Source organism: Macrobrachium rosenbergii, chromosome 55 (genome assembly GCF_040412425.1).
Source record: "Macrobrachium rosenbergii isolate ZJJX-2024 chromosome 55, ASM4041242v1, whole genome shotgun sequence".
NCBI classification, from domain to species: domain Eukaryota; kingdom Metazoa; phylum Arthropoda; class Malacostraca; order Decapoda; family Palaemonidae; genus Macrobrachium; species Macrobrachium rosenbergii.
In genome coordinates, this window is record NC_089795.1 from 65,908,123 (window position 1) to 65,923,717 (window position 15,595).

The 15,595-nt window shown below is 35.4% G+C and overlaps 2 protein-coding genes across 7 annotated transcripts in view; one reads left to right on the forward strand and one right to left on the reverse strand.

The window, feature by feature from the left end:
- LOC136835829 (OTU domain-containing protein 3-like) overlaps window positions 1–15,595 on the forward strand; it is a 212,835-nt gene that overhangs the window by 151,935 nt on the left and 45,305 nt on the right. The window lies entirely within an intron of this gene.
- LOC136835354 (organic cation transporter protein-like) overlaps window positions 1,428–15,595 on the reverse strand; it is a 22,661-nt gene continuing 8,493 nt past the window's right edge. For 2 of the 6 annotated variants that reach the window (XM_067098740.1, XM_067098739.1), the window contains 11 exons: window positions 15,353–15,585; window positions 13,969–14,104; window positions 12,180–12,363; window positions 10,847–10,950; window positions 10,148–10,302; window positions 8,139–8,307; window positions 6,876–7,023; window positions 5,197–5,369; window positions 4,707–4,879; window positions 3,379–3,563; window positions 1,428–3,149 (listed from right to left, as the gene is read on the reverse strand). In XM_067098740.1, coding sequence (XP_066954841.1) covers window positions 2,967–3,149; window positions 3,379–3,563; window positions 4,707–4,879; window positions 5,197–5,369; window positions 6,876–7,023; window positions 8,139–8,307; window positions 10,148–10,302; window positions 10,847–10,950; window positions 12,180–12,363; window positions 13,969–14,104; window positions 15,353–15,566 — 1,824 coding nt within the window. In that variant the 5' untranslated portion in view covers window positions 15,567–15,585 and the 3' untranslated portion in view covers window positions 1,428–2,966. Of the gene's footprint in view, window positions 3,150–3,378; window positions 3,585–4,706; window positions 4,880–5,196; window positions 5,370–6,875; window positions 7,024–8,138; window positions 8,308–10,147; window positions 10,303–10,846; window positions 10,951–12,179; window positions 12,364–13,968; window positions 14,105–15,352; window positions 15,586–15,595 lie in introns of all 6 variants that reach the window. The other 4 variants (XM_067098743.1, XM_067098744.1, XM_067098738.1 and 1 more) reach the window with 3 other exon arrangements.

A 15,595-nucleotide genomic window follows, 5' to 3' on the forward strand; every position in this document is an offset into this window, starting at 1 on the left:
GAAGCCCAAGATATAAGGCACGAAAGCATCGATGGAATGATGATCAACAGCATAGCAGAAGAGAGGAGGAGCTGGTGTCAGCCCTACCGTAGCTTAGTAAGAGTTACTGGTGTCAGCCATACCATAGCTTAGTAAGAGTTACTGGTGTCAGCCCTACCATAGCTTAGTAAGAGTTACTGGTGTCAGCCATACCATAGCTTAGTAAGAGTTACTGGTGTCAGCCCTCCATAGCTGAGTAAGAGTTACTGGTGTCAGCCCACCTACCCAGCTGTAAGAGTTACACCTAGTAAGAGTTACTGGTGTCAGCCCCATAGCTTAGTAAGAGTTACTGGTGTCAGCCCTCCCATTAGTAAGAGCATAGTAAGAGTTAGCTGTAAGAGTTACTGGTGTCCCCTCCCATAGCTTAGTAAGAGTTACTGGTGTCAGCCCTTCCATAGCTTAGTAAGAGTTACACCTACCACAGCTGAGTAAGAGTTACTGGTGTCAGCCCTCCCATAGCTTAGTAAGAGTTACTGGTGTCAGCCCATAGCCAGCCTAGCATAGTAAGAGTTACAGCCCTATCCATAGCTTAGTAAGAGTTACTGGTGTCAGCCCTACCATAGCTTAGTAAGAGTTACTGGTGTCAGCCTCCCATAGCTTAGTAGTAAGAGTTACTGGTGTCAGCCCTCCCATAGCTTAGTAAGAGTTACAGCCCTACCATAGCTTAGTAAGAGTTACTGGTGTCAGCTTAGCTAGTAAGAGTTACTGGTGTCAACCCTACCATAACTTAGTAAGAGTTACTGGTGTCAGCCATACCATAGCTTAGTAAGAGTTACTGGTGTTAGCCCTACCATATCTTAGTAAGAGTTAAAGACATAAAGAACTGCACAAGAATGATCAAGGAAACTTACCTGAAATTAAGAAGCCGAGCGAGAAACTCGCAGCAGCAACAATTTTAGTAAAATCTGTAGTTCCGTCAATATCAGTTAATAAATCTGCCGAACTATTTTATCTCGTGTATTTATAGACATATAGTACATTTATAATCCCTTAACAGAGTATTACTGTTAGATGAACCAAAAGATCTTGACATTTACTGAAAGACAGAGATCCTTTTATAAATAAATAAATATATATATATATATATATATATATATATATATATATATATATATATATATATATATATATATATATATATAATATACACATTTACAATGTGTATATATATATATATATATAAATATATATATATATATATATATATATATATATATATATATATATATATATATATATATATATATATATATATGTGTGTGTGTGTGTGTGTGTGTGTGTGTGTGTGTGTGTGTGTGTATCTATATATATATAAATAAATTCACAAACAGAAAAAACCTCATTATAAATTATACACGCCTTCATAAATATGAAATTTAAAATCCATGGATATTTTAAAATGTATATATCTATACATAATCAGATCGTTTAACATATGTGTCTATTCGTCCACATAAATGTAAGACCGTATTGTAAAGGTAAGGTAGAGTTAAGAGTTATTGAGCACGTACACTTTTAATAAAGTTGCTCAGAAGTCTAGAAGCGAAATGTTTACTTACGTGACGATATTCCAACTACAAAATATTCAACTGAAAAACTTCTAACCACAAGACTTAACATAATAAAATTGCTAAGACTGCAAAATAGACATTTCGGAACAAATACATTACTTGAAACATCCCCAAAATGCCAGGGTAGCCTCTTAAAAAAGCAGAAAGATACATGGTAATATATTAAAACTATTACGGTACATGATTGTTGAAAATTTATAAGCACCGTCAGTACACAGTGAATTCTTCTATTAAAAAAATAAACCCTAGCTGGGATAAAGGTTTGAGTAATACAGCTGCTTTACTGTCTACCAAACCGCTACCGCTACCACAACCCAAAACCATTCTTTAAGCAAACAATAAAAGAAAATCCTGTCTAGTCGAAGATACCACAGGCACAGAAACTACAAATTCCCGGATGATGATCAATGTTTCTTTTTATTGATCTGCTTTCTAAGCAATTGAAACCAAATCATTTTCAGCTACTGATCACATAAATATCTTGTCTACGTTATGCCACTGACCCAATTTCAAAGCTGTCAATATATTAGCACAGTATCCTCTACTACCTTCGACACAACAGACAAAGGCCTTCAGTGACTGTATTTTAACAAAAATCACATTCATTTTGATTATTTTCTGTCAAACCAACGATGAAACGGTAAAAACACGTTTTCGTCACCGGAAAATCTTTTTCTGCTGTTACCATACACATATTTATCTTCAGATCTCACGCAAAAATCGCTTATTGATCTCACGATATTTTTGTCCAGAGCCTCCAGATCAGAGGCTTTTTCTCCAAGTCAGGATAAACATCTTTCGTGACATTCACTTTTCCGAGAAAACGGAACACAAAAAATATCTAAAAACGAAAAACTTTTTTTTTTTTTGCATTAAGAAAAATTCTATTCTCATAACAAGGGAAGTACGGGAATGCTTTCTGCACAAATCTATACAAATAAAAATTGAAAAAAGTGGATAGGAAGTACATAAAGGTATGAAGAGTCAGTCATAATACGGTCAAGAGGAAGTTCGCACAAATGTCGGAATAAGTTGATGGATATAAAAGTCTCTGTTATAAAGAGCGTTCCTCTTCATGTAATATCAAACCTCAGATGTTGCCATGCTTCACAGTGGCTCTTGAAGAAAACAGTCATATTATTATCTTACTTTTTCTGTTATCTGTCACGCCTCCGTAACTATGATAAGATCGTACTCTACAGTATACCACTGACAACATAAAAAATTTAACTCCTGCCACACAGATGAAGAGTTGGCTTATCTTCTGTTATTTCTGAAATTATTTGTCTTGAGGGATCTTCAATAGACTTCAGCAGCACAACGATTCAGCGACCTGTAACAGGTGACTGAATATACTCATTCATCATTTATCAGGGACTTGGCCTCAGCCGAATCTCTATCTATTTCAGATTTTCTTGGTTTAGTCCTTTCTTCAGTTAAATCGGTTCCTTTCGTCTCTGGCAGGATCAAGGCTAAGCCAGCAGCCACAAGAGACACACACGAAAAGAGAACAGAGGGACCCCAGCTGATGACCACACCCTGGGAAGGAGGAATGAGTCTTTCTTACGATGGTGCGAGGTATGCACAGCTTTTTAAACGAGATCGGAATTCATGAATCAGATCTCATAACCAACTAATCAGTGAGAAATATCACCATAAACAAGTGGTTCTCATTCACTTTTTCATGAAGTTATATGGTACAGTATTGAACAAACAGTATCTTCGACGACTGGACAAAAGATGATTGAAAATAATATTGCTCACTAACCAACAAATCGTTGATATAAGGGGATACAATGCCCCCCGTTCCAGCCATCACATTAGACTGCCCAATGGCTAGAGACCTATCGTTGGTTGGGAAGAGCTCGGCAGTGTAAATGTATACGAGGTGGAAAGCAGCTGTTATCGCCAGTTTTCCAGAGAGGGAGAGGAACATTATGAGTCCCACGGATACTGTAAAACGCGAAGAAGACTCTGAAGGTGAGTGGGGAGAGAGAGAGAGAGAGAGAGAGTACCACCACAGAAAATTTGACAGTCAATGGAAAAGAAAGGAAGGGTTTGGAGGTCACTAGAGAGAGATGAAGAGCCTGAAGGTTATTGGAAAAAGAAAGTAAGCCTGGCGCTCACTGGAAATAAATAGATTTCCTGAAGTGCTGTAAAGAAGTATGAAGAGTCCGACAGGCACTAGAAAGAGAAGGGACGGAATGTCTTAAGTCAGAAATGAATGCGTCAGACTGTTACATGGATATTATACGTTCCGCAGACACTGGAAAACAATAAAAGAATTGTGCTAGATTTACTGGAGTAATGTGGTCGAGTTTACAGTAATTGCAAATCATTAACATAATTCATTTGCAAAATTCTTACCACCCAAGTGTCCAATTTTTCTTTCAGTCACAGTAAATTTGCTTCCAAAGATTTTTATATGTAATCAGCAAGGTTTTGCTGAAGCACCCTTATTAAGTGCTTCTTGCCTTATCGGTTACCGCTAATTAAATGTGCGCTAATAATGGAATAATGTTTTTATATCAGTAACGGAACAAAATTACAGCAATATCTTCCACAAAAATATCGAAATGATGTTACTTTGTTATGTAGCATTTAACATTCACACGAATTAACAGTTAATTTATCAGAAGTATTCAATCACAAGGGACAAGGCAGGGTTAGGCAGAGTTAAATACATCTTAAAACTTGTTGGCTACAGGGACAGGGCTAGTTTTCGAAAAGCATTTTATTAAAAGTATTAGTGGATTTTATCATAAAAGTGTTTGACTTCTAGGGAACATGCATATTGCTGTCATGAGTATGTCGTAAAAAGCGGTTTATCCTATGGAAGAAAGATCTGATACATCAGACCTGAAAGGAAAGTTAGGAAAGGACAGCAAGACAGGATTGATTTTATACATAAGCTGTCGTTGGAACTTCCCAGGTCAACGACGCAGAACAGTCCATTCAGACGATTCGTATAAACTGATGATCTTTGATATTTGATTCAAAATTATTTATAAAAATAAAACTAATACACATCTGATACTACAATATAACGAAAACTGTTCCTTCACGGTCGAATTACAGTAACCACATTCAACTCACCTTTGTCAAAAATTGCCAGCAATGTGGCAATTATGGAGATAGTGATGGCGCACAGAAGGTACACACTTATCAGCAGGGATTTCCTTCCAACACACCTCAGCATAAATCCCAGCAAGATGTAAGATACGACCTCAATGACGCCTCCCAGAAACACATAAATGTAAAGGTTCACGCTGCAGTTCGCGTTGGGTGATGAAAGGGAAATCCATTGGTTAAAAGTGACTGCAGATTGCGGAATGAAAGCTATAAAATATTGAATAAGCTGCATAATGAAATTTTAAAATGTAACATTTTCCAGATAAAATTTTTTAAGTATCTTTTAAATGTAAAGATTAAACATTACTGAAAATTTAGGAGAAATATGAAATGAATATAAATAAAAGATTAGGTGAGACCAGTATTAGTTTAATATGCTTTAGTATTCCAGATAATCATGAATTCTTATGATCAAAATTTAAGTTCTAAATTAAGTTTGGTTCCTGTCTCTTACCTCAGGTTTTCAGCATTAAGGGAGACCCCACTATACACCACAGAAACACCAAACCAGCAGAAATAACAGATAAGTATTTTCACTCGAAAGTCTGAATCAGTTATGAGAGAAAATAGGTGCCTAATGTTACTCGTGATAACATGGCTAATTTTTCCCCTGGGTTTTTCTGTTCTCTGAAAAACAAAAGAAATCATGCAATGGTCAGATATTCAAACGATCTGCACTTTCGGTCTAACACAGCCGAACTTATATAGAACCTTTGCCAGATTCTAATTCAATGAGTCCCACATGCTCCATTTTTCAAGATGGTGTTATGACCCCTCCTCACTGGCTAGGCTCTACACATTTTCCTCTTTCATTCTTCTTTTCTTTAGAATTGTCTCCTGAAAGCTAAAATCTCCGACAACCATCGTACCACAGAGAATCAACTGACTGATGCTCTCTGCCCTCTACAAGGTTTCCCCAGGAACAACACTGAACAATGTAAGTCCTCCGTGGGAGGTACTACACTATGCTCGACACGTTAGACGATAACTGGAAGCTCTTCCTGATGAAACTCAAGAACTATGCGTTTAAAAAGTTACCTGGCACAGACCATTCACCTAATAACGCAGCAAGAGTTGTTCAAAACTAGCTAACAACAGAGGTCAGTAAAACCATTAAGGAATTTGTTGTATACTGAATTTGCTGTCTCCATGCCACAACAGTTTTCTAACGAAATACTGTAAAGGAAAACTAACGATAAATGTTAATGTGGAATCCTTGCTAAATAATAATGCTAGCAGCAGTGGAAAGAAAGAAGTACTGTACGCTGCTTGCTAAAGAATACAAAAGGCAACAAAATAAAAATCTATCAAACAAAACGGTCAACAAAGGCAGTAGAAACACAAAATGGCTCCTATAATTACTGTACATGGGGTAAAAAGCACTGGTCGGTTAATTCTCAGAGATTATAGCTCCCAAAATGACGACACAGGATACAAATGTTTACCTTGGAATCTGACTTTGTGCAATAACTAAAAATTACATACGCATTATCATGCTTTAAAATAATAAAAATTTACCAATAAAAGATATCTATGATGTAAAACACTCCACGTAACCAGATTTCTTCTGATTTTATGTGCATTTTGTTAAGAGTTCCATTACGTTCACACAGAATCTGCGTAAATGAACTATGTGCAAAATCCAAGATCTACAAAGCATGACAATTCATTCATGATATGGAGCAATAATTGCTATTACACTGGAAGGCAGCTACAGTCTTCCATAGCACTCATCATTAAAGAGAGAGATGTACCTAAACTAAATACAGAAGCAAAATAACCCGAAGAAATCTCAATACTTTGGTCATCCTATAAACATATTTGTAAAATTTTGCGTATTATCGCAGCCTTACTAACAATATTTTCTTTTCATACATTTAACTTTGAGCTGGCACTACCAATGATGGGGTATTTACTCCTGAACCAGAACATGTATTGGCAGTAAAATTTTCCTGGCACAAGTTGTCAGCATGGCTGCATGGTTGGCAGTATTCTGTCTGACGGCTTCTGGCAACAAGTCTTCAAAGATTTTGTCAATGTTCAAAGTTGCAAAGAAAAAGCTAATATGTAACTCAGTTTTTTATGTATGGTTTTTGTATGTCATGAAACTAAATTATTATCAGTGATAGTTACCAGCGGAATCATGGAATTCAAGGAGACCATGAGAGCTTCTTTAGGTGGCAAGACTCTACCGTTGGCCTTCGCAGCAGCGGACAGGACCTCAGCAGCTTTCTTTGGGTACCCCGCCGAATTCAGCCAGCGGGGAGATTCCGGTAACAACCTGGTATACAAGGTAAATGTATCACTTCTACTGATATATTCAAATTAGCATTTGAGTACTTGCAGCAGTTTTTGCAATATATCTAGCACTTTCAGTCTACAATATAATTATATGAAAAGCCTAATATTACAGCTACATACATGCAGTCGGTAACTTGAGGGAAAAAAAAGGATTCTGATTACAGTATTAGTGAATTAACGCTACAATATAACCCTTTTAACTGGTCAACCGATGTTAATGTGCTTGGATTTCCTAAGCCACCATCTACCTCTGTTTCAGCTTATATAATTCGTAAAAACAATGTCACGCAAGCACGTTTTCTCGCACGTTTAACCGCCTTGATCCTAAACTTTGCACCAAGTTACCAACATTGGCGGCAAAACTGAAGTCATTATATTCGTTAAGGCAGTACCACACAAGCACAGGCTTGCACAACTTTAATTTTGCCATTAATGTTGGTTACATTTTTCCACTAATATTGGCTACATTTTGCCACTAATATTGGCTATATTTGCCACTAATACTGGTTGCATTTTGCCACTAATATTGGCTAAATTTTGGCACTAATTTAGGCTACATTCTGCCACTAATATTGGCTATATTTTGCCACGAATATTGGCTACATTTTGCCACTAATATTGGCTACATTTGCCACTAATATTGGTTGCATTTTGCCACTAATATTGGCTACATTTTGCCATTAATATTGGTTATATTTTGCCACTAATAACCTACGGGTTGAATTTTGCCACTAATACTGGCTACATTCTGCAACTAATATTGGCTACATTTCCAACTAATATTGGTTGCATTTTGCCACTAATATTGGTTACATTTTGCCACTAATACTGGCTACATTTTGCCACTAATATTGGCTACATTTTGCCACTAATATTGGCTACATTTTTAACTAATACTGGTTGCATTTTGCCACTAATATTGGCTACATTTTGCCACTAACATTGACTACATTTTGCCACTAATATTAGCTAAGTGGTTCAAAGTTTTGCAGCGAAGTACTAAAACTACCAGAAAACGCGCCCCGTGTTGTACTGCCTAAACCCTAGAAACGTTTACTCCATGCAGTCATCAACAAAGGACGAAATGAACTATACCAGAAGTGCGGCACGAGGAGAAGGATCGGAACGGTATACGCAGCCTGGAGCCATCGCCACGGTCTGATGAAGTAAGCTATGACAGGTATTAACATGTAACCGAATGCCCAGGGCATCACAAACAGAGTACCCACCAGAGATCGCTGGCTCCGTGAGCAGAGTTCCATCACTGAAGTAAAGAAGATGGGGCAAGATGAAGATAAATAGGTTTCGGCGCTCAACTGCAAAATATGTAAAGTAAATCAATCTGCTTTTATATTTTTGGGGATAAAATCCTCGAAATCCCAGCTACACAGGAAAAATATTGGCTTTATAAACATTCGCCATACTTGTATTAATTTTGCTATCATGCTGCAAATATTATCTTGATATATGTGATTTGTTTACTTTGTCATCTTAGATATAAAGGGGTAACATTACAGTGCTTTTTAACCGTAATGACATCAGTCTTTTATCTTAACTTTACGCCCGTCTTAAAGTCAGTTTTCTCATCATCGTAAAAGTAATATTTATTTACCGGATTTGTCTCTTTCACTAGCAGCTATTTTCTCCCTCTTCGTTCGCACCGCCGACCGTTTCTTCATTTCTCAACAGAAATAAGCTATTTCGCTTTAGGTTTAATTTTGTCCCTTTACTTTTTCTCTATTTAAATTATGAACCTTAGCAACTCCTTTACCGAACTGAGTGAATATTATGGTACTGCATCAGATGTATCTAGCATACCATAAGAATTACCACAAGGCCTTCACTTTGAAAATCATGAATCCTAATGTATTGAAATTCAAGTTCATGCTTGTATACATAAACATATTTAATGAAAAATTCCAGTAATCCCATTAAAAATGGCAAGTGGAAATCAACACAAGTTACCTTTCCCTTAGAATACTACGAAATTTTATACATGCTTTTACATCTTGCATTCATAACCCACTCATGAAGTACACTCTAGATGACCCCTTTGGCTAAAAATAGTATATTGCCTAATATATTTCGGTATCCCAAAGACGTCTAAATTGACAGGAAATTGATTATAGAAAATCTGGTTTTCTTTCAAAGCGGATGTTATTAGAAGGCAGTTCTCAAGCTTCCAAAAGAATTAATGAAGTTATCCTCCCTTCCCAGGTTGAAGTCTTACAGATATACAAATACACCACAGATGTTCATACACAAGTTTTAATGTTCACCGTATATTTCATTCCAACTTCGACTTCAGGTCCAAATTTTTCTCTTTTTAAGAATCTTAGGCATGTGCTCAAAATTCTGAATAAACTGTAAACTAACTGGATGGTCATGTACAGCGATTATGCAATCGATATCTTGAACTGCACGCTCACATTACTTGTCATTCAACAAAAGAATTATTTTCTTAAAAGATTATTAGGAATTATGAAACTTTGCAGTACAAGGTAAACGAAGATTTATGTCAATTGGATTGGGGGAAACCAAACTATATAACAATCTGCATAACTGTTTTAGTCATACGGAAGTCAATTCAGATAGGGAACAATCTGTGCAATAAAGTAGAAAAATATCCATTAAGGCTATAAACACATTACAGACTAACATTCACTGGAATAAATTGTATATATATATATATATATATATATATATATATATATATATATATATATATATATATATATATAATATATATATATATATATATATATATATATATATATATATATAAATATATATAATATATATATATGCCTTTAAAGGTAACGAATGATATTTACTTTACTTGTGACACAACGACAGATTTAAACCAATGGACCATATTCATATAACGTATATATATATATATATATATATATATATATATATATATATATATATATATATATATATATATATATATATATATATATATATATATATATATATATATATATAATATATAATGCCCATGCGAGTGTGCGGCGACAAAGAGAAAACGTAAATCTCAATCACATGTAGGATAGGACGCACGAATCGCTATGATAAATTTCAAAATCCAAAGGCGTTACCTTGAACGAAGCATCCCATGTAAACACCATTCATGAAACACGACACTAAAGTCTTCATGATGACGTAAAACAAGAACACAGGAGCCAAGGTCGATGCTGCACTACTGACCAAGGACAACAGAACGCAGGCTAGGACGACAGGTCTGCGGCCAAATCTGCAAAGAAGAAATTAAATTGGAGCCATGGAATTTAGGCTACAAAGCCAAGAACTGAGGCAACTTCAGCCATTCAGCGCTAAAGAGAGTGAAAGGAAGGAGACGGAGTGGTTGAACAGCAAGAATGAAGAAAGGAAACGGGAATACATGTAAAAAAAAAAAAAAAAAGCTAAAAAGTAGGTACAACCAGGGGACGAAGGAACGCTGCAAACACTCATTAGTAAAGCCTACAGTGCACCGCGTGAGGCCCACTGGTGGCACTACCCCTCTACGGAATGGAAAAAAAAGAGAGACTGGTATCGTTTTATTTCAAGATGATCTCTCTTTTCCTAAAGAGGAAATGTCTAACTGTTCAGACCCGTTGCTAGGTAACCAATTGGTTCTTAGCCACGTAAAATATGTCTAATCCTTCGGGCCAGCCCTAGGAGAGCTGTTAATCAGCTCAGTGGTCTGGTTAAACTAAGATATATTTAACTTCTGACCATCGCAAGAGGTTTATTATTATTATTATCATCATTAATCATAACAATCCACTAGAACTTACCTGTCCAGGAAGTAGCCGAACACCAAGGAGCCAATGAGCGAACCGGCCTGCGTTGCTGCTTGAGTGGTCGAATAAAGTGCGCGTCTCTCACACACCAAGTCCCACTGCAGTGAAGAATAATTTTTGTATTTCATTCGCGCTTTCTGGGTTTGTATCTCTCAAGAATGCTTGCTCAAACTGACTATCATTATAATGGTTTTCAATCTAAACTGACTATCATTATAAATTTTGTGATGTATTTATTTTATTTGATTTTGATCTTTCCATTTTCTTCTACTAAAAAAAATCCACACTTGCTCATATATATATATATATTATATATATAAAAATCAATTTACGTAATTTTGTAAGATTACACGTAACCTTTGAGTTAACCTCAAAGACAGTCGTTAATTAGCCAAAGGTCGCCAGTTAAGGGTTATTAACCTTAACAAAGTATTTGAGATGAATTTGATTTTAAACGATTCTTCAAACATTCGGACGCAGGCATACAAAAGCATCGAGGTTTTTGCTTACCCTAAATCCTAGGTATTTTACTGGAATAACGGGGTTGAAGCTAACAATATAATAATTAGGCTTAATCTAGACTTTGTAAACACATATACCCTAAGTGGTGGCTGAAGGAAGAAAACAAAGAAAAATGTGAAATACAGAAAAGTACTAGTCAATCAGTTCAACAAGAATCGGACTTAGAATGTCGAGTCGCTGCGCAAACGAGGACCTCAGGAGTCGTATTCTGCAGTCTTCCCAATTCACTAATTAAGATAGACGTAGGAGAGAAAGAATAAAGAACAAAGAATATCGTTCGGACACGCACGCAGCGTCACCCTCGTTTAGTGACTGGAATCTCTCTGACCCGACCTCTCTCTCTCTCTCAAAGGCATCTCTCTAACTCTTGAGCGTAAACTCTCTCCCTAATGCCCTCTATTTTGTTTACAAACTTTCCAGCCTCTCTCTCCATTTGTCTCTCTTTAAATTGCCTACTCTCTCTATGTCGAGGTCAATATATTCCTATAACTACATATATATTTATAAAAATATATATATATATATATATATATATATATATATATATATATATATATATATATATATATATATATATATATATGTGTGTGTGTGCGTGTATACTTGTGTGTGTGCATGTCACTGCTTTAGAAACAGAATGACAGCATTTAATCTACTACAAAAGCGGCATAACCCAATGTGCGACGCATCAAGCTTAATTCCATATGAACCCACTTCACACACAGTCCTAAAAATGGATTACCGCTCAACCGCATTCTATAAGCTCACAAGACGAAGCTGACCTTGCTAACTGCAAGACACTTACTTCAGTAACGACGGTGGACTTATATTCGGTGGTATTGAAGTCTCTTACAAGACATCGAACCGATGCGTTGTCACCAGCAATTGCGATGGAGCCAGGGTTCTCAATAGAAGCATTGTATCCTATTTCCGCTGCCTTCGTGTAGTTATAATTGTTCATCGTGCAACCGTCCCATGGGCTTCCATTCCTAGGTGAAATTCAGGAAAAATAATCTCAGAAGAATTTGTGTCCCTTGGTTTTTTCAAGATAGGACGGGCCTGTTCCAGTGAAATTTCAGAAACTTTACATTACATGGCAGCGTATATCAGACCTTTGTAAAATAATGGTATTTTGTTATCGTATCGAACTGACGTAAATAATTTGTTTTTTGCTTTGGTGGGTAGTTGACAGAATTCTATATGTCTAACCAACTTGTATGCATGATTTATTTTCAGCAAGGGCACAGGTAAGGGACGCCAGCGGGGGCCATTTAGCCCCCACCAAGATATCGCTCTGCAGTTGGAGTTCTTTTCTTTAGTAGGTGAACACGCAAACATATTCAACCAATCACAATTCAGTTGAATTCAAAACAGGGTCTGTACATGAATGAATATCCAATAAATTAAATGAACAAATGAAAATTTCTATAAAAATCTGGATAATTAGCTTCTTTTACCCAACTAGCTGGTCTGTGTCTGTAGACAGATGAGCATTGTTTGTTTGTTCTATATACGCTTAGCTTGGTAGATGCACAGAACTTACTTACAAGCACTGAAAATTTTACTCGATTGTTTGGCTACAGCACCTCCCATACGATATCTCGATATGGATAGAGAACAATCCTTGATACAAAATAGTTAGTTGTTTAGAAACAACTAAGCTCATCTGCAGATGTTGAACTCAGAAAAAAAGCTTTCTAACAATGCTTTTTTTGAATGATTATTAATATCCGGTAAACCAGAATCTGATTTAATTAATATTCCTGCAAATCTGAACAGAAACGTGTATCGTGAAGTTTCATTACTGGAACATCGCATCTTTTCACTACTCTTGACTCTGTACCTATTTGTTACCCCTTGATTGCTTGTCTCAGTCTCATATATGGAATACATACCAATATAATCTTAATCCCAAAGAAATTCAGTTGATTAAATATTAAGAATTTAAGGTAATTTTAATGAAATAAAAGCGGAAGATTCTTCAGACAATGAAGTCCAAAATATTGTCTTAATTCAAGCAATCTTGAAACAAAGAGTGAGTTCCAAGGAATTAGGAAGATTTGTTTATATTTATATGAAAAATTTATTTGACATGTTTTCCAAATCCAAGTAAACTGCTAAGGAGAGCTTTAACACTGCGTGATGAACTCACATTCGCGATACTAAGGATCAAAATTATATATTCGATCAACAGCTACTGAGAATCACCTGTCAAACTCAACTATCAGAGTAAACAAAAATGTATCCACTGAACTTATATTCCCACAGTAAAAAAATTGCTTTTAACACACTTTGCTTTCTAAGTTACGAGGGTACATAAAATATACGGGTTTCAGTACCTTATTTGTTGCCTGATTACTTTAAAAGCATTAAATGGAACGCAGGTTATTGACTGATACTGTAGTGCTGTACACGATTAAATTACCATATGCAATACAAATACAAATCGATCAGAAATTATAACAACATTACTCTTCCCAACTAAAGTATTATGTTTTGGAAAAGAAATATTTCAAGTTCAGAACCGCACAATTTTCGTGAAAATATGAAGAGAGATTTGAAGAGAGTGAAAGCAAAGGGGATTGCTGACTCACCCGCGAGGCATCGACAAGGACACTATCTGATGCTGAGTCCAGTTGGCATCAACAAGAGGCCCAATGTGGCACCAGTAATTGGGAGTGACACCTAAAAACTCGTAGGTTATTGCCTGGAACACATTCGCGAAGGAAGCTGCAAATATTACATGAAAAATATCGTAATTAGTTTATTTCAATGCTCTTATTATCATAAAATCTGCGCCAACACCATTTTGTCTTAATAAAATACCTAACCACAAGGATATCTCAAATCCTTGAAAAGCTGAAAGCTCTCAAACGTGAGCTTTTTCACTGGTGAAAGATAAGATTTTTAACTGATAAAATTCTGGCTAAACACGGTACAAAATCATTATAGCATTGTTTCACAATTACCTTCATTTATGGCTATGTTCAAAGACTGGTAATAAATCGGTCGAGTTTCAGATCAAAGTTTTACACCATAAGAATATCAGCCCTTTTTTCGGGTTAACAGCCCCTGGATAATACAAATATAAACACTTGAGACCAAAAAAAAAAAAAAAAAAACTAATGAAATAAGTAAACTTTACAATTTGGAAAATGAGAAGTTTTAACAAAACGTAAAAAAAAAAAAAAATCAGACACAAATGGCCTCAACATTTAGATAGTGTTCTATCAATTTCAAATATTTGCACATAACTTAATGCCACACGAATAAAACCTGATTCCTAAACTGTGCTGCCTATGAGAATTGTTCCCAAAGTAGAGATAAAGCAGAAAAAAAGGCCATTGTTCAACCTACAATATTAAAGAAAAAAAACCGTGAAAAAATGTTACCAAAGACAATGACGCGTTAGTGATTGCTGCTTCAAGCTATCAAAGATATTCTCTATTTCGTGATTCTAATAACTTTAGGTGTAAGGATGACAGGGACAAAACTCTTTCTCTCTCTCTCTTTTCTTCTATTCTATATATATATATATATATATATATATATATATATATATATATATATATATATATATATATATATATATATATATATATATATATATATATATATATATATATATATATATATATATATATATATATATATATATATATATATATATATATATATATATATATATATATATATATATATATATATATATATATATATATATATATATATATATATATATATATATATATATATATATATATATATATATATATATATATACAGATACATACATACATACATACATATCAGGATAGATTTAAACATTTCTTTAATTGTTATCATATCTATTTTCCCATCTAAAACGAGCATTTCCGATCTATCTTCAGCCCTCCCCGTATAATTATCTCCTCTACGAATCTACTTACTTTTGAAAATAACGTTTTCAACGTAAAACGAATCGTTCTCGCTACCCACCTAGACTGCAAATGAAAAAGATAGTGAAGTTCCATGGGCCACGAGTGCCGATGATTTCTAGAACATCTTCAAATTTCTCAAGTCCTGCTACGCCGACGGCTTCATCCGGCTGAAAATCTAAAATGCTTCCGTAAGGATTGTTGGGGTTCGAGTCTCCAGAGTGAGTTCTCTCTGCCTCTTCCTGTAGCACGGTGTCCATTTTCCTTTCCGGCATCACTCGTTAAGAAGGCGATCTGCAACAGA